The sequence below is a fragment of the Fusarium venenatum genome, assembly GCF_020744135.1.
Source record: "Fusarium venenatum strain MPI-CAGE-CH-0201 chromosome Unknown EDB82scaffold_4, whole genome shotgun sequence".
Classification (NCBI taxonomy): domain Eukaryota; kingdom Fungi; phylum Ascomycota; class Sordariomycetes; order Hypocreales; family Nectriaceae; genus Fusarium; species Fusarium venenatum.
The window spans coordinates 4,761,098-4,786,121 of record NW_027072132.1 but is presented as its reverse complement, the minus strand read 5'-3'; the positions used below and the strand labels follow the sequence as shown (position 1 = coordinate 4,786,121).

Below are 25,024 nucleotides of genomic sequence, written 5' to 3'. Positions count from 1 at the left end.
ACTACTTCTTCATTTTTGTCATCATCGAGTTCAACACAATGTTTATTAGCTGTGCCACCACTAACAATTTACTGCACCTCGAATTTTTGTGGATGAGCAAAGTGTAGTGCCCCGCCATTTCGCCCACCTTGTTTGTTGCTGAATTGGATCCCCCGCTAAACCTCCACGTCAAGCCTCATCTAGTCCTTTTATCGACCTCACCTCTTCGGCCATCGCATCAGCTCGACCCAGAGCTCCGGCCTGCTCATCCAGCATTGCTAACCGCATATTTTCACTTCCAAGTTAGCTCCTGTTAAACCGCAACGCAGTATGGACATCACCAAATTCGTCGTCCAGGGCCGCGACCAGGCTCTCCTCTACGGAGATTATTCGACCTACCACAAGAGCTGCACAAAGCGTTTACTATCTTGTCGAAAGAAGCTGGGAATCTCCACTAAGAATCGTGGCAAGTTTCGCGATCATGAAAGGATTACCGCAGAGCACATCGCCCAGAACCACGAGTAGACATACCCTGACTTAGTACCTATTCAACCACAAACTGGCCTGACCATCTTTTAGATATGTCCATTTACTCCTCCTTACAAGCGAACGGTCTTGGGCCCAAATCATGAAGATGAGGGCCGGTCATGCTAGCGATACCAAGGGAATTACGGGCCGAACTCGATCGCATATCGCCTCTCGTCTGATCAAGGCCACTCGCACTGCTGACGAGCTTGTCGAGGCCCTCTCCCAAACCGACGTATCTGGCGCCTCTCAAACCGATCTTCTCGAGGCCAAATCATACGCTTACCTTATCCGTGGTACCACTACGTTCGAAAAACAGAGCTGGGAAGCGAGTTTGCAGAATTATGCGGCGGCACGTGTCATTTACAGTGCGCTCGCCGCTGCCACAACTGGTGATCTCTACAAGGACCTACTTACTGAAACTATCGATCCCTCAATTCGATATGCCGCATACCAACTCAAGACGCCCCGAACTGTTCCGATTCCTATCATCGCCCGAAAGGCCTTCCCTCAATCTGACGCCAATCTTATCAAACAGATCAACGATATCGATCCCACCATTCTTAAATCAGGCGAAGCAAAGGCAAAGGATGGGATTGCTAGCGCCGAAGGCGCACCCAAGACTTTGACATGGAGGTCTAGAGAGGTCAACATCGAGGATGCGCAAATTGCGATGGCTTGGGGTGCTGTACTGGCGGCAAAGGAACGACTGGCTGCCGATCTCGCTGCACCTAAAGGGCGAGGGCCTTATGAGCTAGCTGGCGCTTACGACGAAATTCTTATGCTCAGCCAAGACGCCGTTGATGCTACTAAGCAAGCAATCGACGAGATGCGAGCCGAAGGCGTGGAACAGGGCGACGCTCGAATGCAGAGTTTGCAAATCACACGTACCGCCGTCAACTTCGAGACCATTAGCTGGAGAATCGGACGTAGCAGAGTTCTGACAGGAGAACACGACGGCGCACTTGACCAGTACGGCTCATCCAAGAAGGGGAAGGGTAAGGCAGCCCAGGAAGCTGCCAAGGAAAAGGACATCCCAACAGGAAAGAAACTGTCCAAGCTCAAGGAAAAGGTCGCTCTGTACGACGGAATACTACAGAACATTGAATCCATCATAGAGCTGCCTGGCGTAGCCAACGATCAGGGACTGGCCGAGCAGATCGGCGCTTACGTTAAGTATTTCGAGGCTCTCAAGTAAGTCACAAGCCTTCAACCTGCTTCTCACTTTTACCATTTGTTTAACATCTTTCCAGGGCGCTAGCTATTGCTCGTTCGCATGCCACCGCTGGTAATCCCGCCGATGCGCTCGCTCTTATCAACCATGCCGACGGTCTTGTTGAAGAGTCTCAGTCTAACGAGCCCGCGTCTGATGGATCACCAAACAAGACACCCTTGAGCTTATCTGTCTCTGCCGAAGATGTTGAGTATCTACAGAACCTCCTCAACGGCGAACTCCAGCGTCATCGTGCCATTGTGTATGTTGACATTCTTCGCAAGAAGCATGAGCTGAGTGTATCGGAGACCGTCAAGAGACCTCTTATTGAGACTCAGAATCATTACCCCTCCGGTGGCGCTAACCTGGATCACATCGTCGAGTTCCCTCCCAAGCTCGCCACCATCCCTGTGAAGCCCATCTTCCTCGACGTAGCATGGAATTACATCGACTACGCTGGCAAGGCTCCTCCCAAGCAAGCCCCTGCACCTGCTAAGGCTGAGGAGCCCAAGACAGACGAATCTTCAACTCCTCAGCAAGCAAAGCGAGGCTGGTTTGGATTCGGAAGATCATAGTCAAATAAACTCAGCGAATCTAGATCGCAATGCCCTTAGCACGTTTTGCGTATATCCACTTTCAATTCTTCGTCCAATGTCTTACAATAACCCTTGATCCATGCTCGTTGCCTAGTCTCATTCTACTCCATTCCTGTAAGAGATAAGGCTTGATTCTTCATGTAGCTTGCTTTGTGGCCGATACAACTTTGTTTATTTACTGTCCCCAGACGATATCCTTGTAGTAACATCTAGCCTCATCTCACAACCCTCAGGTTGCACTTTGGCTTTGGCCTTTATCATAAGATGCTTGTCAGGCCTCTTCATAAAGCGGTCCAAGCTCACTAACTTTTCTTAGCCTCACTTCCTCTTTGATTCCGAGGTCATATTTCTTTCTTTCTTTCTTTATTGTGCTGCGGTGCTTCTGCTTCTACTTACCCTAATACCTTCATGCACAAAATGGATCAGAGTCTATCGTCAAACCCATCACCAAACAACGGGCAACTCGAGCCCTCAGCCTCAATACACCCTTACCCAGCAACTGTAATTGCATTCGTATTTATCCTCTTCATTGTCTCCCTCTTTATTTCAATCCTGCGACAACTTCTCGAACGACGTCTGTCCCAGCGCCGCGGCTGGTTTCTCACCACCACATACCCACCCTCTCAAGCAGCATCTTCGTCAGGCGGTAGTAGCAGAAGAAGCAAAAAAACGAAAGAACAAAAGGTTCGACCTATATCAGAACGCGAGATCGAGTCTCGGCAGCTTCTATTCCAGGATGCTTCCCACCGAGAAGAGCGAGACCCGCTCCGAAACCCAGATGAGCGAAGTTCACTATATGATACATTTCAGCTACCTGGCCCACACGCCTCCAAGTTGAAACCGGCGCGGTCAATGATGGAGTTAAATGGAGGCAGCCCGCTTGAAGGCTTAGAAGAAAACGAAGGGCAGAAGAAGGCCAAGACCATCCATTGGCACGGTGTCAATAGACTTAATACTGCGTGGGGGTGGATGTCATAACAGTCATTTTCATATTTTCTTACTGTTTCAAGATGTACAGTACAGCTTTCATCAATACTCAAGATATATAATATAACTTTCATTAAGCGTAACACTTAGAAAGCAGTATTATTTTCATAAACCGAGTATATATCACTGGAAGATAATAGATAGCACTTGGTAAACATTATTTGAGGGGGGATGTGTGATTAGTCTACCTAAGAAAGGCTAGTCGTGATACATTCAACATGATCCCCCATTGCGTGACATCATCTCGAAAAAACAACCAAAGATATCTCTCAATAGAGGTTTTATAGCTCCAACGCCTGATCCGCCAACCCTGAAACAAGACATGGGTAAAAAGTGTAAAAGCGGCTGGGCGGGATATGAATACAGTGAAATACATGGGGAGGTAAAGGTCTCTGAGCCGCACAGATACCTACTCCTCGGATATTGTAACAGATTTTTATAACACAGATCAAGTCATTTAAGGCTTGGTCTCATCCTTCTTCTCACCCTCCTGAGATTGCTCGGAAGAGGACTGCTCGCCGCTGTTGTCGTTGCGGGCCTTGTGCATCTTATCGAAGAGGTTCAAGCTGGCAACCTGGAGGTCATCGGTCTTCTCCTTAATCTCGGCAGCGGTAGCAGTGCCCTCGCCAGAGAGGTTCTTGGCAACGAACTCACGGAGAGTGGTGATCTTTTCCTTGATTGAGTCGGCCTCGGTCTTGTCGAGCTTGTCAGCATACTCGTTAAGAGCACGCTCAGTGTCGTTCAAGACGCTGTCGGCACGGTTGGCAGCCTCGATAGCACTCTTGCGCTCCTTGTCAGTCTCGGCGTACTTCTCAGAGTCCTCAACCATCTGCTCAATCTCGCTCTCAGAGAGACCGGAACCGGAAGCAATGGTAATAGACTGGTCCTTGTTGGTGGACTTGTCCTTGGCGTGGACGTGGACAATGGAGTCGGCGTCAATGTCAAAGGTAACCTCGACTTGAGGAACACCACGGTGGGCAGGAGGGATACCAACAAGCTGGAAGTTTCCAAGAAGCTTGTTATCCTTGACGAGCTCACGCTCACCCTGGTAGACCTTGATCTCGACGGCGGTCTGGAAATCGGCGGCGGTGGAGAAGACCTGGGACTTCTTGGTAGGAATAGTGGTATTACGGTTGATAAGTCTCGTAAAAACTCCGCCCAGGGTCTCAATACCGAGGGACAGAGGAGTGACATCGAGGAGGAGAAGGTCCTTAACCTCGCCAGAGAGGACGGCACCCTGAATGGCGGCACCAATGGCGACAGCCTCATCAGGGTTAACAGACTTGGCGGGGTCTCGGCCGAAGATACCCTTAACAGACTCAGCGACCTTGGGCATACGGGTCATACCACCGACAAGGATGACCTCCTGGATCTCCTTAGCGGAGAGGCCAGCATCCTTAAGAGCCTTGCGGACAGGCTCGATGGTGCGGCTGATGAGAGGGTCGACCATCTTCTCAAGCTGAGCTCGGCTGAGCTTCATGTTGATGTGCTTGGGGCCAGAAGAGTCAGCAGTGATGAAGGGAAGGTTGATATCGGTGGAGAGAGAAGAAGAAAGCTCGATCTTGGCCTTCTCAGCAGCCTCACGGATACGCTGGATAGCCATGCGGTCACCAGACAGGTCAATGCCAGAAGTCTTCTTGAAGTCCTGGACAAGGTGTCGGACCAGGTGGATGTCGAAATCCTCACCACCAAGATGGGTGTCACCGTTGGTGGACTTGACCTCGAAAACACCGTTCTGGATCTCGAGGATAGAGATATCGAAGGTACCACCACCAAGATCATAGACAGCGACAATGCGGTCGGCCTCCTTCTCGAGACCGTAGGCAAGAGCGGCGGCAGTAGGCTCGTTGACGACACGGAGGACGTTGAGGCCGGCAATTTGACCAGCATCCTTGGTGCTCTGTCGCTGAGAGTCGTTGAAGTAGGCGGGGACGGTGACGACGGCGTTCTTGATGGGCTTAGAGAGGTAAGCCTCGGCGGTCTCCTTCATCTTGTTGAGGACGAAACCACCAATCTGGGAGGGAGAGTAGTTCTGGCCACGGGCAGCGACCCAGGCGTCTCCGTTGGTGTGCTGAACGATCTTGTAAGGAACCTCCTTGATATCGCGCTGAACCTCAGCATCCTTGAACTTTCGTCCTATTAATCGCTTGGTAGCGAAGAGGGTGTTCTCTGGGTTGACGACGGCCTGACGCTTGGCAGCGACACCGACGAGTCGCTCACCATCCTCGGCGAAAGCGACGACTGAGGGGGTAGTTCGGGCACCTTCAGCATTCTCAATGATGCGAGGAACCTTGCCCTCCATAATGGCGACGGCAGAGTTGGTGGTACCAAGATCGATACCGATCACGGCACCCTGAATCTTGCCGTCGGACTCAGTGGACTCATAACGAGCGAACTTAGAGGCCAGAGGAGATCGGGTGAAGGCAGCCGATCGAGCGGCGAGAGGTGAAGCTCGGGGAAGCTGAAAAGAATATCAGTACATTGTGGGACAAAGGGCGATATTGGATTACATCGCAGTATAGCGGGGTTACTTACAGCTCTCGACAAACGCGAAGCCAACATCTTGATTATGGAAATATGGGTATAGAGTACAGTAAAAGAAAAAGGATGAAGGCGCGAGTCGGAGAGAAGATGGGGGATGTGGTATTTTACAGGATTGAGTATGAATGGGGATGATGGAATCGAGCGGAACGAATTTTTTTACCTCGAGAAAAGCTCTTCCCCAGTCAGTCATAGAAGCCGAAGGAAAGAGGCAAGCACTGTGGCGCTCCACACCGGCTAGGTTCGGACCATGGTTGTTCCCCAAAGACCCACCCCGAAGTTACCTGAAGACTCTGGCAAACTCGAGGCCGGAAAGTCTACCGGCAACGGCGGTATTGAGGAATTGGGGTACCTAGATAAACAGAAAAGTAACTGTAAGCTGTGCACAGAACGGAATTGGTTCTGATACTATCCTAAAAATTGTTACAAGCTTTCAATTGATCCCACCGTGATTATAGAAAACTGTCCGGCTGTATGTACGTCCGATTTTGCGGAGCCAATGGAGACCAGCAATCGCCGGACGCGGCGCAAAGGCCCGCTCTCAACGCTAGGCATTAATAAGTGCCCATTCCCCAGAAATGGCTGCGAAAAAGCTTTACCGCACGTGATGATGAGCTTCGGCTCTGATTCGGGCATACGAGATACCTAGCAATCTACCTGTCATGTCGATGAAGTGCATAGCTTTATACATTCTATTCACTAAGTCAATCCGTCTATCTAACTTTGGAACGGTCAAATGTTTGGTGTTATGCCACTACGGTTCAGTATACCTGGCTTAGCTATACTGAATGCATGATGGCGTGGACGATATGCCTATGGCGTCGTAGCTGCAATTCCTCACTGTCTCGCCTTGAGAGAATGACTGGGAGCGTACAAGGCCTGTTCGAGATATACATATATGTTAGGTTACTTTATATAGACGACAAACATAATATAAATCCAATTCCGTCCTTTTCTTTCCCAGCTTTGGCTTTCACCGTCCTACCACTTATGTATTCTATCTTCTACACATTTCATATAGCATAGTATATACGCTTGCTGCTTAGTAACTATCGGCATAGCGACTGCAAAATAGAAGATGCTTTGGTTGAAATCCTGTAAGGCTTTGTATACCATCTTCAGAATTATAAATGTTGTTCTTTCATCATGCAATACACGGCACAAATCTTCGTTCAGTCAACAGCTCTATAAATCCTATGACGCAAGTCAGTGCATCTATCCTCCAATCTCAACTCAGTAACGTTCACTTCAGTATCATGAGATATGTCCCATTTGTTGTTGCATAAGTTGTCTAAAAGTGAAGCCACAATTCATTTGTGGCGCATCATGACCTGCCCCACAAAATAACTCAGCCCATCATGGCCTTATCACTAGGTACCCAGGACCCAGTCAACGTCCAGAACTGCAGCGTTGATAAACAAACTACCATAGTAGGAAGGCGGGCTGCTACAGACGGAAGCCGACATCAGACTCGAAGAGACTTGAATTGTCAAAATAATAAGACTAAAATAACAAACAAATCAATTAAAGCTCAAACACGAGTTTCTTAAATAGCTCACAGTTCGGTAAAAATTAGTTACCGTTGAACGCGCGCGAGTGCAAGGGCATGACGTTCGATTAGAAGAAAAACGACGTGGCTGGGCTGCACTGGGTTAGGGGACGTGCAACACCGCGCAACTTTACTCAATTCGATGCCGAGATATCCCATTTACTTTACTCTGCAAACAAAACAGCCCCATTATTGTTTTATCTCTACTCTGGTCCTTTTTGAACAATTGCCCTCGAACTTAGAGAGCTATCGTTTATTGCTCTTACGGCCATTCCGTGCCATGCGATAGGCGTCCAAACAACGACAAAATGCCTGCCATCCCTCCATCGACGACGATACCCTCAGACCCAGGACATCACGGTCTTCTCACTGTCCGCCAAAATGACGACTCAAGGACATCATTTACAGCCGTACCAACAGCCTACAAGAGCGCCGATACCTCGCTCCACCCCGGCGCCGTCGCTGGCATCGTTCTCGGTTCCGTAGCGGCCTTCCTCCTCCTACTATACATCATCTACATGCTTCTTCATCGTGGTCCCGTCGTTAGACCCATGGGTGACGGTGCATCCACGGTTGTCTCTGGCTATCCTATGAGCACAGTCACAGGCGATACGTCCACGTACCTAAGTTTCCGAAGCAGAAGGGACCGCAGGCCAAGGAACAGATCCCGCAGCAGAGGCACATCCAGAGCTACATCCAGGTCCAAGAGAACACGGTCTCGCACAACGGTGCAGTCGAGGGACAGGAGCCGTAGGAGAGGATCTCCTCTCGTCAGCGAGAGCCAGGCCTCGCGCGTTATCGTCGATCCACCCGCTCCACGCTTCGTCCAGGACTCGATGCTTTCATCCGACAACGAGATCGTTGTGGAAGAAGAGCACAGCGTTTCTACGCCCCCGCGTCGTTCACGACGACGCAGTCAGGATCGGTATCGTCGAGACCCCTTGATGAGTGACGGATACCGGTCATCGAGGGACTACTCGCCAAGAGACTATTCGCCGCCCAGGAGAGACAGCAGGAGGAGATATAGCCGAGATCGGTAGATGATGCGATATTGCGATCATGGAGAGGTACATAATTTATTTCTTGAGCTTGTTTGATTACGACTTTACGACACTATCTTAGACATTAATGCATAGAATGTGATGGGGGAATGCTTCGCGGTTCATGCATAACTCATTGTATAGCAAAATTGTTGTTTGTCAAATTTAATTTCTGCCTTCCATTCATATTGCGACCAAGACAAAGTAACGGGACAACTACAAGTAATGATAGGCAATTAGAGCCTCGAACAACAATTATAAAACAAGACGTAAAACTGAGGCGAGGCTCCGATTCACCTGAACTTGCTCCGTCTAAAATCTCCATCTTTCCCTTCACACTTGCTTTGTTTCTTAACATGCCGATTGACGACCTTTTGTTCTAAAACTCTCCTTCAAGTTGATCATCATGTTAACTAGAGGAGCTTGCAAGGCATTTGCCTGCATGCTGTTAACTGTAACCCTCTCAAGCCAGAACGTACTCGGTGGTATGATTTGATGAAACAACAGTCAGCGAATCAATATGTGGCTCTCATCTAGAGCATTGAGTTCAGCGATGAAGCTCGGCAGTCTCGACAGTCACGGCAGTCTCTCGACGAGTTTCCTGTGCTGGAAAGTTTTCAATTCAATATTTTCAACCTCCAGGTCTTTAAGAACGGAGGTATGCTATCGAGTAGAGTCCAAGAGCATTGGTTAAGAACACTAAACCTTTTCCCAACAGGCAATGAACGCTCTTCCACTCACTGTCAAGGAGCCATAGCATGTTTTTGAATTTAGATAGTAGTCATCTGACCTTGAAGGACATGATGCATTGGAAACATCATTCTCAATGGCCTATTTAGACTTTCATCGACAATGTTGATCAGACAGAATTTGACTAGTCTAACATTATTCAACCATCCGAAGGGAATAAAAAACCAATGATTTGCATCAGAAATAACTATTACGACCTTTTCTGAGTGAGTGACGTTATTAATCTGGGCTCTTGGCAAACCATCAAAGATAGAGGTGGTTCTTTGGGAGTCTCTTGGGGTTTTGAATACGATAACATCTTTGTGTTAAAGCAATGAGATCGAGGTGAGTACGTCGAGATTTGCCCAAGTCGCTATAACGACATCGAGAAGCCCAAATATGTGGCCAAGCTCAAAGAAAGCTTCGATAGTTTTGCATGGAATATTTCCAGAATGCTTTGGAAAGTAATAATATTAGACTCATCTATCTTACAAGAGAGACGAGATCATCTGACTCTACTATAGTTTGTATAGCTTCCAATAGTCCGTTCCCTTTTAAACCTATACGTGGATATCATTCCCAAGACATGATCGCATAGCCGAAAATGCAGCATGTCCCTTCTTAACCCAACTGATCTATATGGTACAGGTATGACTCCGTGACCCAAAAAACAAAAGAGACAATAGCAATGGAGTATCGTTTAGATTAAACATAAAAATCGCATAAGACGCGCCTCCATAGTGGCCGTAAAACAATAAGGGAAGGGGTATAATTCAGGCTAAGCCTTGAGTTGTAGTTTGGGTGGAATGGGAGGCAGCGCACATGTTGGTGGAGGCATGGGCGGGGGTACTTCGTTCAACTGAGGCATGCTTCGTCGAATCATCAGGTTCTTTCTACCGATATCCGGCACCAAACTAGGGTTGCTGGCGGATGTGGGAATGGGAGGGAGAGGAACTGTGGGCGGGGGAGCAGCTAGGGGTAGAGACTCTGGCGCCATAGGGGGAGGAAGATCAGTTGAGGTACTATACTGAGATGCCCGATCCGACATCACAGACTGCACGCTGGCTCGTCTCTGTGCCCGTATCTTAGCTGACATACTGTCGCTTTGTCTATCACTATAGGCATCAAGAGAAGTACGGCGACGGGCTGCCTCATCTGCACCGATAAGAGAAGATCGTGAGCGTGTCTTTTGTTCCAGGCTTGTTCGGGATGAGTTTGTCGGGTTTCGTGGAAAGGCGCCAGGGTTTTCGGATTTACGCCGCTGACGGACGTCTGTGTGCAGGCGTGAGCTCGTTGGGCGGTTGGTCTCAACGATAGGTTCGTCTATCGGTGCCAGACTTGACCGCCGTGAATGTATGTCGTAAGAGTAAGGAATTTGAGGCAAAGACGCCAAATCGTAACTTGTTGGCATAGTTGATTGTGTTTCGTCTCCGTGCCGTGTTACAGGCCGTTCATGCATTTCCTCCATCGGAGAAGGCTGATCAGCAACCATGGACAAAGGTCTCGCAACTGGTAAAGTCGTGGGAGGTGCTCTACGGCCTAACGACCGTACCTCCAGGGGACCAGACTGGGGCGCCATGCCGAATTCCTGGGCGATGTTCTTTGCAAAAGAATATCTGCGATTTGATGATTTTGGCACACTGAAATTAGGGGTTGGCGTCTTTGTATCTTTAGTCGCGCCGGATCCATAGCTGGACTGTGGTCTTATGTTGGCAGGGCCTTGCAGCTCAACAAAAGGGCCGAGGACCTGCATTGATTGTCTTCGATCCAAGATCGCTGCAGCGTTAGGTCTTGGCTTTGGCTCGGGTGAAAGTGGTGGCGCCTCAAGGAATGTCTTGTTTTCTCCAGTTACTGGGAACTTATCGATAATTGGTGACGATTCTGGAGAGGACCCGGCCGATGTTACTACCGTTCGTTGACCAGATGAATTGAACGATAGACGGTTTGAGTTCTCGCGCAAGCTGTCCAACTGCCTACCATCATGGGACACAAAGCTGTTGGTCGTAGAGATGTCATCTAACGGTTGATCGGCTACAGGCTCATGTTGAGTAACACTTGCGATGGAGTGGCTGGTGTCGACTCTGCCTTGCAATGGTAGAAATCGGGGGCTTGGCAGGCTTTCGGGACTTTGAGGACTCTGGGAGTTCTGTGTCGCTATACGTGATAGACGGTTCGGATCTCTCACTATCAAGGTTCTTTGGCTGGGTCTCTCCCTTAGGGGTGTCGTTTCGTCCTCAGCCTTAGGCTTGCCTGTCTCAGTGAGCGTCTTCTTTCCACCCAAAGTCTCAATCGTGCGACGCAATGTTGCGATCCAGCCTTCCATATCTGCAGCAGACTCAAATACCATGAGAAGATTGGAGGCATGACGCCGTTCTGTGGCTCGAAAGTTCCAACGAGAGAACAGAGAACGTGATTCGGCATTTGGTGTTCCGTCGGGTTCGGCAGCTGATGAAATTTGAACCACCCAGTGGCGGCCGGCGATAACGTCGCTAGCAAATGCCGCAGAGTCTTTGGTGAGATGCAATATCCTTTCGGGTAGCCGGTCGAAGGGGCCTTCGGCTGCATATTGTAGCAAATACCCAGCTGTCACTAAAACGTAGATTTTGGTGGTCCATTCAAACTTTGGCGCAGGCCCAGATGTGTTACGACGGTGCTTTTTCTTAAACTTTGTCTTCTCAACAGGGCTGACTTCGCCTTCCGGAACTTCTGCGGCATCATCGCGCGTGGTGCTGGTTCGTCGCTCGTGCATACGTAGAATGACCTCGGGAGCCAGAGAGGTGGCTGGCAGTGTGATGTGCTTGGTAGCTTGAGGAAATGCTTTGAACAGAGGAGGAGGATGCCAGCTCGAGAGTGGCCCTCGCGTCGCCTTGGCTGGACTCTGAACTTTTAATGCACCGGCTGATCTCGGCTGGGCAGACGGGCTTTGCTGACTCTCAAACATCGTAGACAGAATGCGTGGGCTTAGAGGTGACGAGGGCATATCATTAGACGTGACATCAAGTTGGGACGAGAAATAAGGGTTTGAATCAGCAAGAGATGTACGACTGCCATAAGTGCCATAAGACGTGGGCGTCTCGGGAATTGTCAGGTCCTTAGGTGTCTTGGATCGACTAAACAAGCTTCTCAGGCCCAATCTCGATTCTCTTCTGCTTGCCTTTTCAGCTTTTAGAGGTACGCGATTCTCTTCAGCTGCCATCGTATCAATGTTCGGTGGGCGACTTCTCCGTAATGGGGCATGATGGCTCTGAAGCGCTTCGAAAGTGCCGCTATTGGGCAAGATTGATTCTCTATTAACCATGACGGTGAGCTGCAAGATCCCCCAGGGTTAGAAAGTCGGCGCAGCGTTAGAGTCAACAAGACGAACGGTGAGCGTCGTCGTGAAGAACGTCGGCTGGGTATTATGTGCAGATCAGAGCGGCATAGGTAGGGTTCCGTGCTGCTCGAATGCAAGCTGGTAACGCGAACTACTCTGTATAACCAGACTTGGGGCGATCCTGGGACGAAGTCTCGTTTAAGAATTGCGCGACATGTAGTCGTGCATTCGAAGGTGCAACGTAGACTGGAGCTGGCCAGTAGGCGATATGTGAATGAAATGCGGGTTCCCGTCTTGGTGCTGTAGATCGCAGCTCAAACCAAAAGGTTCCGTGATGATATGGCGCAGGTATCAACTTGATAGGGTAATAAGTCCGGCGATGACTTGTTACCCAGAACGGAAAGTACAGATATCAGCAGTGCGTTGGTGGTGGTAGTGGCAAAAGCAGAGCGATGACTGGAAGAGCGAGCGACTTGGGTCAATGATATGGAGGCCGTGTGGTGAGTGAGCAAGACTGTTAAAAGAGCGAAGCAAGCGAGAAACGAGGCAAGCTGAGCCAAGGATATACAAACAAATAAGAATAGAGAGCAATGCTAGCAAAGAAGTTCAGTATGGGAGAGTAGAGACGAGAAGAAGAAAGGCTCTCTACAAAACAAAATGGGAGGGGGTGGGAGGAACTTGTAAGCCAACAAGACTCAAGACTGTAGGTGCAATTGCAGTAGGTGGTGGTACTGTGTGATTTGCACGTATTGGGGAAGGCGCTGCCTTACGAGTTAATGTTATGGGGGATCAATGGGTAAGCCATCACCTACCTTGAACTAAACCCACCCACCTCAGGCACGAGCGATGCAAGGGAGGGAGGGCAGAAGCCAGGAGGGGAAGTGAAGCGAAGGGAAAGGGAGTCCAGGGGAGGGGGTTGTAAACAACCTAGGCAGGATTAAGAAACGGAGAAGGAGGACAAGACGATAAACTTTTCCTATTCGGGTATACTCAAAGGGAAACATTCAAACTTGATCATCTTGAGCCTCCCTTGATTCAATTATTGCGATACATCCATCATCTAATGTGTTACATCACTTCACTCTCAGCTTGGATGCGAGAATATAGAATCACGCAATACCAATCGGCCTAGCGATGCAGGTACGAAAAGATGGCACAATCGCCCACCTCTAGAGCAAGTGAGAGTGCGTTATGGTCGGGAGGACATGCATCAGCAGTGTGGGAACTGTTCTTGAGGAGGAATAGCAACAGGGACAAAGACCACTCAGCGAGGCGAGCTGGGGAGACAACACGGGGGCAGGGGCAGGGGTCAAGGCAGGGAGAACCCCTGTCGGTCTTCAAAAACGGCCACCAGGGTTTATAAACCGCTAGTAGTCGGTTAGTCGACACCTCTGGCAGCCCGAATTGCTCCTTGAGACACGACATTTAATATTGGTGATGAACCTACGGATACGGAGCCGGGATAGTACCGTCTACCTACCAACAAGTGTTGTTTGTGCTTGGGTATTGTTGATGATCATCTCTACCAAAACCCGGGCAGAGAAAGGGTTCGAGAGAGCGGAATACTGTTGCTGTACGTGTACAAACGAAGAAAGACTTCCAGTTGTGAGACCCGGCGCTCAGACCCTATTCAACGGTTTGGGCCGTTGGACTGTGGACATTCTTGGTAAGAGCACAGCAGAGATGACGGTTTGCATACGTGTGTTACTCCAGATAAAACCCAAAATACATGCGACATCTGCTATTAGGAAACAAGTGGGCGGGTGGATGGGGAATAATCGACAAACTATCCTATCCGCACATACTCGGCTTTGAAGAGGTACGATGTAACTCTGAGTCTGACTCTTGACTCTGTTGTGCCCGCAAACCCAATTAATTAATCGATCATGAACGAACGGGCGTTCAAGACACGCACAGTACGGAGCATATAGGTAGAGAATTGACTGGAGAAACTCTATTTTTCCTCAAATGATGGCCAAGACTTGGGCAAGCCATGATTGGGTTTGGATTGCTGCCAGGGAGAGCTATGTACTAATAATAAATGAGTTTGCTGTAGATTACTGGAGTAATAAGAGATCTGATATTAAAGACCATGTATCCTTACTTGGATATATTGATTGACAAATGATCCAATAGCGAGAGCTAGGACCTTGAATGTTTATTTAACTTGTTCACATCATGTCCCCAAAAATCATGTGAGTTCTTCAATTAAGATGATATACATGCAAATCTTGGCACACTTGAGGGTTCACAGAACTCCATCCGGGGACAAGGGCCCAAAAAAGCCGCTGACTCAAAATGGAGCAAGGCATTGATGGGGAATACTACCACGGTGAGGGATAGGCCAGAGTTTGAGAAACTCTGATGAGCAATATTGTCTGTCTGTCGTTTTTTTCGTATCCTTGTCTCTTGTTTCTCATTCCTCATGTGACTTTTTGCTCGCAGTTCGGCAACTGTCGCTGCTACCTTGACCAACAGTCTCGTCTCTCATCTCTCATTTCTCCGAGGTGGTAAAAACGGTGGCTGAGCTACTACAGCGGGTTGTAATGGCCGATCACGATTATTCCCACTGCGCCGATCTTTTTTTCTTTTTTTTTCTTTTATTGCTGGCTTTTGCTTATCATTGCTACCCGGGACAATGACAGATTACAGTAGAGTGTGTAGTAAAATGCTAAAGAAACTCGATACATGGACAAGTCGTGGTTGTTGTCTGGCTGTTCCAGATCAAGTGGCCCGGGCTTTCGTCGCTGCCAGACCATTGTCTCACAATGACATTTCTTGCAGGCCAAAACGCCCGAAGAACTGCTCGCCAGCCCATAAATGCTACAAGGGTCGCTCTCGATTAGCTGAAAGAGCACGGATCGCTATGGTTGTTTGTTTCGGGACTAGGAAGGCCTCAACCCCTTGTAACAGAGTTTTTTCTTGTTCAGCCTGTAGGCTGCATATCTGTCGATGTGTCCAGACTAGATACTTGCTGGTATATGTTAAACACGGTTGGATCCTCGGGTCTCGCACGTGAGAAATAGTTGGTGCAGTCTGTTACTCAACGCATAAAAAGCCAACAAATGACAAATGTATGTAATTAACTCTTGGTCATGGTTTAAGCGAATCTTGCCTTCACCGACCCTTCCATTGCGTTGCACTGCAGCTTGAATCCATTTATTTCAGCGGCCGTCCAACCCCATTCTGTACGGGCTTGTAATAATATCTCGCTGATGAAAGTGTGTAAGAAAGCAACAGACAGTGACTAATAACTCAAAGCATGGGGGCCCATGATCTTTGCAATTCCACCCACAGCCAGTAACTTTACTTGAATAAAATATTCTTTTTTTTTTTTAATTCTTGTCAGTAAATGTTTTGTCAGCAAAAGGAAAGAAAAAAGAAAATCAAGCTTGAGCCCCATAGGTAGTCGTCATCAGTTCTCGTCCGCAGTTCGGCACATCATTCTGAATGGATATTAACATGGGTCCGAATCGATCGGAAGAGAATATGATTGATGCTACAGAGTAGGTAGACATGTATCTTTCCAATGATGCCCGCGAGCAGGCAGGATTACACAAGACGCTAACCAATTGGCAGAAATAAAAACTGATTCCACTCAAGTCCAGCTTCATGCATGAGCTCCGATAATAACTGGGGATCGGGAAAGCAAATTCAATGCGTCTTGTTTTTCTCATTCTCTTGTCTTGTCTTGTCTTGTCTTGTTTTCTTGCTTTTGCTTTTTTTGTTCCTCTTGTTCCTGCAGTAGTGGATTTGACTAACCTCAATATCGGCTGGTGCTTGCGCAAGCTTGGATCCAATGATGCTTAACTTCATAACGAGGTAAACGACAGCTAAGGAATTGACTAAGACATTCATTATCTGTATCCTGACAGTCATAATCCTCCCTGCTTTTGACGGCCCGAGCCAACTCGCATGAGGCCACCTGATGTCTCATATAAATCCACCAGCCAGTCATTCTATAGGAAGCCTGGACCGAGGTCCATTTATCTTTACGGTAATACGGACAGAGCCTTTTCAAACCCAAAGAGAGAAAGAGAAAAAAAGAAGAGGGTCTTGTTTGTTGTTTTAATTCTTAGTGCCGGATAGCACGGTAGTTGGGTAGTTAAAGCCAATATTAGTCTCATTAACGCCAAGGTCTTGTTCGTTTTTCTCTTTAGCACAGGCCGCAACAGTAATACGGTTACCGCCAGGCTGGCTGGGCTAAATCAAACCTAACGGTGAAAAACAAGGACGATGCGAAGCGGAATGTTACCTTGAAGGTGAGATCCATGGATCCCTGGCCGATCTACACCTGCTATCGTTTATAACAGGCTACAAATATACCGGCCAGCTGAGCAAGGCGAGATGAAGATGCCCAATATGTCTTAGTTTTTTAAAGCAAACAGACGAACAAACAGCTGATGATGGCAATTGTCATCTTAATCAATTCGGCTGTTAACAACTAACTAACCACACGATGAGCGGGATACCGATGAGAGTTAGTAAGTCGCCTACTCATATTTATTTTAGAGTTCACATGTATCATGTGTCTGCATATGAGATGAAACCGCCAAAGGTGACAGAAGCATGTGTCTTGCAGTCATATTAACGTGATCAACATCCTTGTCTTCTCTTTTCTCTTTCCCGGGCTCCTCTTTAGCCAGAGTACCTAAGCTTTCTTCTTTTTCGGGGTTGCTCAATTACCGCCATGTGCGCCCCGATCAAGGTCAGACTTTTTTCTTCTTCTTCACATTCCAATAGCGCCCGTCCTCGGCGCCGTCATGTTTCAGTTGTACGATACCCCTAGATATCTGAGTGTTGAGCCGTGGTTGAGACTGGGGCCACTGGTCTGTGATCACGTTTTTCGTATTGCGCTACATACGTACAGGGTCTTTGTTGAAACACGTCAACGAACCGCTGCAGAGTGATGGTCTGATTATAACCCAACTTCAGGACGATAGGATACAACGCTGTGATGCAGTATAGTATTGAGATTGTCTCAAATGTGGTAAACGATTATCGCATATCGATATGGGCCATGTTCAACAATTGCAGATTCGGTCTCGATGAAACCCATTCGTGCCCATTATCCTAATTTTTCCATTGCTGCATGTGCCAACTTCTCATGTCATGTTTCCAACGAAACGAAATATCATTAAACTTTGAACTTCTGAGGATCCAACTTCTCGACATCCGCACTCTTGGCTACCCCGTCAAACACAAACTCAGACATGAGCTTACCCGTTCCGGGGCCGTTTTGAATGCCCCAACACGTGTGACCTGCGGCAACAAATAGGCCAGGGACTGTCGTTCTGCCGATCAAAGGGCCGCTCTCTTGTCCAAACCGTATATGTCGTGGGAGGTAACATGCTTGCTTGGCTTTGACAGGTGCAGCAGCCAAGACGGGACTGAATGTGCTGATGTAGGAGATTATGTCGTCGCATTGAGCTTCGTCACATTCTACTTGGTCTGCTGTGTCGGGGAGTGGTACATTTGTATCTGGCTCACCTATGAAATGTCAGAAGTATTTCATCGATATCATCATATGTACTTACCACAAGCATAAGCCTCATTGAATGGCCTGGCGTAGATTTCTGGGTCAACATTGCCCTTGTGCCTCCTCCTCTGTCCCATCTTCGCACGATGCTCGGGAATGAAGTCTGGTGGGAGCTGGATGTCTGTAAAGACTGCGTAGGGACTGAGGTTGACGTCGTAGACCACGCTGTGTGCTCTTAGACCCTCGATCTTGGCTCGTGGTACCACTCTATTTGTCCACGGGCCTGCCGCCACGACGACATCTGTCACGTCTTGGATGGTCTTTGTTTCATCTGAGTCGCGATCGAGATACTCTATGCTCTCGACACCAGTCTTTGAGGAATTGATCTTTGTCACCTTTGCATTGATGTGTATTTGGGCGCCACCTTGCTGCGCCAGTTCAGCGATCGATGTCGTGAAGTGTAGGGGGTGTACTTGTGATGTTTCCGTCTTGCCTGGCGCACCCATCTCAGACCAGCTCTCAATAATCTCGCGGTCCACCCAGTCGAGATCCTTTGGCAAGTTGCCTGCTTTGAGGAGTTCCTTTGCTGCACCGTTTTGCTTGGGGAGCTTCTCCCATTCCTTACCATCGTGGCCTTGGTTTTTGCTGCCGTTGCTTTGAAGTGACTTGAGTTTATCGCGTGATACTACGGCTTCAAAGCTACCGCAACCAAGTTGACGATAACCCCATCTCTGAGGACCATTGTGTTCAGCGGCGAGCTCGGCATGCAGTCGGTATGAGAGGGGAACTAAAAAGTCCGGATATGCCCATAGTGCTAAAAGACCACCAGCCTTGCCTGATGCGCCGGCTGCCACAGTGGGAGCAGCTTCGAGAAGAGTGATGGTATGCAGGGCTTTGTTGAACTTGGGATGGCGGGTGAGGTAGTATGCTGTTGTGGATCCGATAACACCGCCTCCTGTAGGGTTATCAGCCTTGATGAGTTTTGCATGAGTGAGGTGAGTATCATGACGAGGCTGTCGAGGTATATGCGGTGATCATGAGATGAGATAACAAAGGGTGTTGTTAAGGTGGGGTGACTGACCAACGATGACAATATTCCTCTTGCCCTCCATGATGTGACAATGAAGGATAAATTGATTAGCTATAAACTACAATCGACAGTCGATAATTAGAATTGAGTGTATATACTTGGCATGATAGTCGCCCTCGCACTCACTCTCAACGTCTTTGGGCTGAGATGGGATGGAGTCAGATGGAGAGGAACCAATCCAAAGGTGACGTACAGATACGACGCCACTACATGAACCTGCCACTCTAGCTACTTATGCTTATCGATAAGAGATTGAGATTCAAAATGGCAGTGCAATCCGAACCGGAGTTATTACCGAGCCGAGACTAAGTGATGGGATGTTCGGATGCAGTGTTGCACCGATGTAAATTGATTCCAAATACCATTGAGATGGTATTAATAACAAGACCGATTCATTGATTAAAGGCAATGACAACTGAGGCTGTTTGTACCTGTGCTTCATTCAGTAGGTATTGAATGAAGCACAGGTACATTAGACTCTATATTAAAATCTGATTTCTGATTAGCAAGTTAGAGACTGCCAAGACATGAAACTCTTAACCGCATTCTCCTGTCATGTTGAACAAATTACTGACTGCTAATCTATCTATCGTAGTAAACTTGCAACTTGGTCAATACGAAAACTCGAGATATTCCTTCTTATATTTTCATCGGTACCGGCGGAATTCGAGACCCCGAACCACTCCACCTCGAATACGTCACCAAACCAAAAATGGAGTCAAGTGCCGAGGCTTGTACTGTAGTACTCTCTGTAGAAGGGGAGCACGGCAGCAGAATAGAATGCTCTTCCATTCAATGCTATCAATTGCTCTCTAATGCGACCAATTACTGCTTTACTGAATCAACATGTCCCTGTCCCGGTCCCTGTCCCGGTCCATTCCCTTGCCCGTTTCCATGTGGCGTGCTCCTCTTTGGTCCAGATTTGTCGTCAACAATTTACAACCATCATCAAGTTCCAGCCTTATTAATAAATACTCTTACACAACCATCCATTTTCCTCCTTCTAGTTCCCCGCCATTTTCATCTCTCAACAAACAAATACTTCACCACAGAAACTATACAACGTCCAACATGGCCTCTGCTACTAGCTTTTACGACTTTAAGCCGCTTGACAGTATGTCCCTCTCACTCACTTCTCCCTCTCTGATCATACTCATACCCCGCCTTGAAACACACCACTTCATTCATGGCAAATAGACTCACTCAACTAACTCTATCCCCTCAGAGCGTGGCCAAGAGGTTCCCCTCGCCGACTACAAGGGCAAGGTCGTCCTCATCGTTAATACTGCCTCTAAGTGCGGCTTCACCCCTCAGTATGCCGGCCTTGAGAAGCTCTGGACCGACCTGAAGGGCAAGTACCCTGACGACTTTGTCATCCTCGGCTTCCCCTGCAACCAGTTCGGCGGCCAGGAGCCCGGCACCGACGATGACATTCAGGAGTTCTGCCAGCTCAACTACGGCGTGAGCTTCCCCATCATGCAAAAGACCGAGGTCAACGGTGACGGCACCAACCCCCTCTGGGTTTGGCTCAAGGACCAGCAAGCCGGTCTTCTCGGCCTCAAGCGCATCAAGTGGAACTTTGAGAAGTTCCTCGTCGGCCGTGATGGCAAGGTCAAGGGTCGATGGGCCAGCACTACCAAGCCTGAGAGCCTTGAGAAGCCCATTCTCGAGGCCCTTGCTGAGAAGCCTGCGGCTTAAGATCATGATGAATGACGAAACAAGGAAAAGGCGCCCACGTCAATCCCCATCAATCTAAAACGAGATACCCAGTTGGGGGGGAACATAGGTGCAGTGTTTAATGAGAGGCTTCCAGAATCATGGAAAACAGCTAGATAAAATAATACAATGATCGGGCATAGCCTGGTCAATATTTGATGGCATTCATATTCTACTCGACACTCGACTTCTGCAGTCATGATGTATCTTGAATCCCAATTATATCAACGTTTTGGTGTCGAATGTCTTCTCGTAGAGACATTGATTCAGCATAAACTTCCGCCGCCAACTTAGATCTAAAGCCCTCATTACCACAACCCTACACGTTTTCGTAATAGTATCTCGTTCCAACATCATACTCCAACAACACTTCTGTCTCCATGGTATCGACCGAGGCCACAACCTGCTGCCACAGGTAAATCTCGAATGCCCCCGGCATGATAGCAGGCACCGTGACGGCACATCGAAAACTCCCCTCGCCCTCGGGGCTCAGGATTATGACGAGATTGCGCCCCGGTAGACGATAGAATCCAGGAGTGTCGTCTGCGGGATTCCAGCTAACCACCATCCCCGGCCGCAGACGGTCTTTGAAAGGGACGCCCACCATTTCGGGCCTCGGGTCACTACTTGACAGACCTTTACTTCCAGGACTATCCTTCTCTGTCTCTAAACAAGCCTTCTTCTGGCTTGCTTTTGGCTTGCTGCGCTGGGAGTCAATATGGAGACGCCAGAACTTGGCTTGGAAGGCTGTCGCTTGTTCCAATGTGACTCCTGGTGTCTTGAGGCATCGAGTGACGAATTCTGGAACCGGAAGACGAAGGAGTTGTATCCCATTCTCTTCAGGTGCGAGGTAAGAGGGAGAAACTGGCGGCGTGCCAGACTGTTGAGATACCGGTCAGTGACTATGGATTAATTAAATGGGGGTGCTGACAACTTACATTCTTTAAAATCCAGTCCTGGAGCAAGGCATGCGGCCAAGTGCTGGGCTTCGCAGCATCATACTTCTGCTCCGCCGCTTTGGGCACAGTGACTCTCAACATCTCCCCGTACCTCAGTGTGTTCTTGGTAGCGCCAACATCCAAGAAACTCGGGTTAATACAAGCCACGACTACGGTTTTGCAGCTTCGCTCAGCCGCAGGGTCAAAAACATGTTTGAGTACCTTTGTTAGAGCGCTCTGCCGGAATGGCACATAGACTTTCTTTCCAGCTGCAATACTAGCTGGCTCGACACTCGCTCTGCCACGAATACAGTCTTTGAGTACTGAAAGACTTGCATTAATCTCTCTCGATTCTTTTATGCGCTGGGTTGAGTGCTCCGTTACATCTCGTGCCGCCTCAGAACCTGCAAGATCCACGAGATACAGGAGTCCATCATCTGACTGTGGCAGCTCTAGATTTTCCAGGCGTATCTTACAAATGGCATGCGAGCGTGACGAAGAGTCGTTCTTCTGTGTCGAAGCGGTACTTCTAAAAGAAGCGGCATTATCGATATGCTTGATCAGAGAGTCTGGGTCGGTGACAATGAACTCGGAAGCACCTGCAAGATGGGTGTTTCCAAAGGAGTCTTCAAGGATAGAGATGGACTTTCGAGAATTGAGAAGATCAAAGGTCGAGTTGCCCGCAAGTTCGATGATAGAAACGTAAATGTTCCGTTTGCCATGGATACCTTTGGAGAACAAAGTCTCTGCGATGAGGCGCTCGAGACCGCTAACGGTGTGTGTTTTGCCTGAACCAGTCTGGCCATAGGCGAACATGGTACTAATTCCGCCGCCCCAAGCCCATGGAACAAGAGGTTCAACGAGCTCTTGATAGATATCATCGGTTGTGTCATCAGAGTTGAAAACTCTATCCACGCGGTAGTTTGATGACTATATCTCGTTAACATCTCCAAGTTGCTTGATGGCATGCCATGCACTCACGACCAGAGTAGGAGGACCCCTGACTGGTCTCCTCAGTTCGTGTAAGTCGACAGCACCCGGTAGGGTTTTCCGAGGGAAAACACCGATCAACTGCCCTTCTTCTTTCTCGTCTTCCATCATAGGTCGAATGCGAGTGGCTATGATGATATCTGGGTTCGACTCTTCATCACTTGGCTTGGCCCTGATAGGCGCTGGCTTAAAGCGCTTCACCAGGTCATCGTAGCGCTGAGCGTTGTCCATGATGAATTTTTCCATAATTGTTGCGGTGTGTAACTATTAGACACTCTTCTGTGATGATGAATAGCTTCTCGTGTTGGCTAAAAACCGATACCACGGTTGAGATGCCTTCTTTATAACGTTGTAAATGGTGGTGCCTAAACGATTTGATGCAGGAACGATTGCAGTGGCGCGCTGACCCAGCAACCCCCTTTATATTACACGTGACTTGAATCAATTCAAATAAACAATATGAATGATCCGTTGCGATTGTCATCTATAACCAAATTGTGGAAATTATTGTACAACACTATTCCCTTGTTTGTGTCATGTTGAGATACCTTAGAAGAAAAATGGGTGGTTTGCTTTAAACTCTGTGTATGCCACCAATGCCAGGCTCGAAGTACTGACTTCTCCAGTAATACGTTTAGTTACTAACTTGATTACCGCCAATACATATATCACGACTAATACAAGTGTTCAATTCCAATATAATACATATATTGCATATATTCAATGGTTTCCAGGACTACGATAACCGTCTCGAAGTAGCTTACCCTGTATAGTTGGGAATGCCAAAAAACAGGCACCTACAATCCTATCAGTAACCGCAAGGGAATTGTTTCAGATGCCTAAAATATTGATTTGAATCCGCTTTAGTAAAACTACTCAACAGTATTTTCTTTAAAATGCTGCCTAGTTGTTTCCGCGTTGATCCAAGGGTTCGAACTCCGTTATTAGGCAACAGTTTAACAAGAGATTATCCTACCAAACAATAACGAAATCATAAAATTTTAGTCATTTCTGTCCCGATCCAGTTTTTATTGGAGATTAGTAAGTATTTAACGGTGAGTGGTTTTATCCCTCGACCTCACATAGAGATCTGCTGTTCTTTTAGCCATGTCGACACTTTTCAAACCTCTTGTGAAACACAGGCTTGGACGAATAGTGTTGTAAGTATTGATGAGCAGGATAACAGATACATATAGATGATGACTTGCTGACAATCCGGAAGGAGATGTAAGCTTAACAGTAAAGAGATACATATAATATCATTTAATACACTATGCATAGAATTATATACTTTAGAAGGCAAACACACGAATTGGTTTGTCAAAAGGCTGAGGAATAAAGCGCAGCGTCAAAGGATATTAAGACTCTAGTCTGTACAAGCGTGTAAGTGCCAAACTGTTGATATGCACATCTGATCTCCTGGCGTAGTTTCAGACAATGTAAGCGCACATTGTCTCAATATACTGATTGCAAGGACCAGAGTAGCTTGGTATCAGTCTCAGCAATTCCGAAGAGTTTGCAATGTAGAACTCACCGCAAATACTCTTTCTGAACATCCAAATCGCAAGCGATGTCGTACAAGGAAAGTAAATCTTCTCATATGATATTAGTATTTGTCAACAGTTCCTAACCCAGCGCAGCCATGTCATATCCAAGACTCGACAAACCACACAAGTTCCTCTATAATAACACTCAAGTGCAACGTCGGAAGTATATGCGTTTCGTATCGTACGTAAGCACAGTTCGCATGCAGATGCCAGCTGATGACTTTGGAGACGGCTCGAATCCGATTGAAGCAATAATGAGACAACAATCTCAAAATTCGTTGCAGCGTTGAAAGTGCTGTACGCTTTGACGACCAAGACTCTTGCATCTTACCAGTTTTCAAGCCAGGTCGTTGGTTGATACATCTGGAGTAAGCTATTCCAACTGTGCCAACATGTTGCGACAAGCATGTCAGCAACGGCCTGTTTCCACCAGGCTCTGACACTGACAGGGGGACACCAATCGCCGTTCTAATAACGAGCTTATTTTGTTGCCTGGAACTCCCGAGGTTCCCGATATCGTGGCAAGCCAAAGACGCCGCGAAAGAGATTGCATCAGGAACGAAGGATGGCACCAAGCAACATGTGTTGTTATGTCATCTGTCCCTCTTTGGCAATGCTTATCACCAACCTTGACACTTTACCCATGGTTGTTTGGCCACAAAAGATGAGAGTTTGTAAACAACTGATATGGGAAAATTGTCGAGTCGGACCAGCTTCTAGGCTGAATGCTTGTTAGCCATGAGCCAGTAGATATGACATGCTGTCGTTGGTCTCTTTGTGGGAATTACCCTG

General features: G+C 48.0%; 8 protein-coding genes across 8 annotated transcripts; 4 read left to right on the top strand and 4 right to left on the bottom strand.

Annotated features, from left to right (window-relative positions):
* Positions 1–309: 309 nt before the first annotated feature.
* Positions 310–2,292, top strand: EDB82DRAFT_480732 (uncharacterized protein; the record flags this gene model as incomplete). The annotated part of the gene is made up of 3 exons (XM_025738663.1): positions 310–500; positions 559–1,698; positions 1,758–2,292. The coding sequence occupies 3 exons, from the start codon at positions 310–312 to the stop codon at positions 2,290–2,292; spliced, it is 1,866 nt and encodes a 621-aa protein (XP_025593402.1).
* Positions 2,293–2,730: 438 nt separating this feature from the next.
* On the top strand, positions 2,731–3,291 carry EDB82DRAFT_530111 (uncharacterized protein; the record flags this gene model as incomplete). Its single annotated transcript, XM_025738662.1, has 1 exon — positions 2,731–3,291. The coding sequence occupies one exon, from the start codon at positions 2,731–2,733 to the stop codon at positions 3,289–3,291; it is 561 nt and encodes a 186-aa protein (XP_025593401.1).
* A 77-nt stretch (positions 3,292–3,368) lies between these two features.
* EDB82DRAFT_562147 (heat shock protein 70 family) lies at positions 3,369–5,862 on the bottom strand (the record flags this gene model as incomplete). The annotated part of the gene is made up of 2 exons (XM_025738661.2): positions 3,369–5,761; positions 5,836–5,862. 2 exons carry the CDS (start codon positions 5,860–5,862, stop codon positions 3,758–3,760), a joined length of 2,031 nt encoding a protein of 676 aa, XP_025593400.1. The 3' UTR covers positions 3,369–3,757.
* A 1,655-nt stretch (positions 5,863–7,517) lies between these two features.
* On the top strand, positions 7,518–8,611 carry EDB82DRAFT_515812 (uncharacterized protein). The gene has a single exon (XM_025738660.2). The coding sequence runs from the start codon at positions 7,699–7,701 to the stop codon at positions 8,428–8,430; it is 732 nt and encodes a 243-aa protein (XP_025593399.1). The 5' UTR covers positions 7,518–7,698; the 3' UTR covers positions 8,431–8,611.
* Positions 8,612–9,449: 838 nt separating this feature from the next.
* Positions 9,450–12,601, bottom strand: EDB82DRAFT_330805 (uncharacterized protein). The gene has a single exon (XM_025738659.2). The coding sequence runs from the start codon at positions 12,455–12,457 to the stop codon at positions 9,938–9,940; it is 2,520 nt and encodes an 839-aa protein (XP_025593398.2). The 5' UTR covers positions 12,458–12,601; the 3' UTR covers positions 9,450–9,937.
* A 5,008-nt stretch (positions 12,602–17,609) lies between these two features.
* Positions 17,610–19,063, bottom strand: EDB82DRAFT_530107 (FAD dependent oxidoreductase; the record flags this gene model as incomplete). The annotated part of the gene is made up of 3 exons (XM_025738658.1): positions 17,610–17,962; positions 18,010–18,906; positions 19,033–19,063. 3 exons carry the CDS (start codon positions 19,061–19,063, stop codon positions 17,610–17,612), a joined length of 1,281 nt encoding a protein of 426 aa, XP_025593397.1.
* Positions 19,064–20,112: 1,049 nt separating this feature from the next.
* Positions 20,113–20,739, top strand: EDB82DRAFT_480726 (thioredoxin-like protein; the record flags this gene model as incomplete). Its single annotated transcript, XM_025738657.1, has 2 exons — positions 20,113–20,155; positions 20,267–20,739. 2 exons carry the CDS (start codon positions 20,113–20,115, stop codon positions 20,737–20,739), a joined length of 516 nt encoding a protein of 171 aa, XP_025593396.1.
* Positions 20,740–20,939: 200 nt separating this feature from the next.
* Positions 20,940–23,121, bottom strand: EDB82DRAFT_515795 (P-loop containing nucleoside triphosphate hydrolase protein). Its single transcript, XM_025738656.2, has 3 exons — positions 22,677–23,121; positions 21,696–22,625; positions 20,940–21,637 (listed from the first exon to the last, which is right to left on the bottom strand). Exons 1-3 carry the CDS (start codon positions 22,929–22,931, stop codon positions 21,077–21,079), a joined length of 1,746 nt encoding a protein of 581 aa, XP_025593395.1. The 5' UTR covers positions 22,932–23,121; the 3' UTR covers positions 20,940–21,076.
* Positions 23,122–25,024: the final 1,903 nt, after the last annotated feature.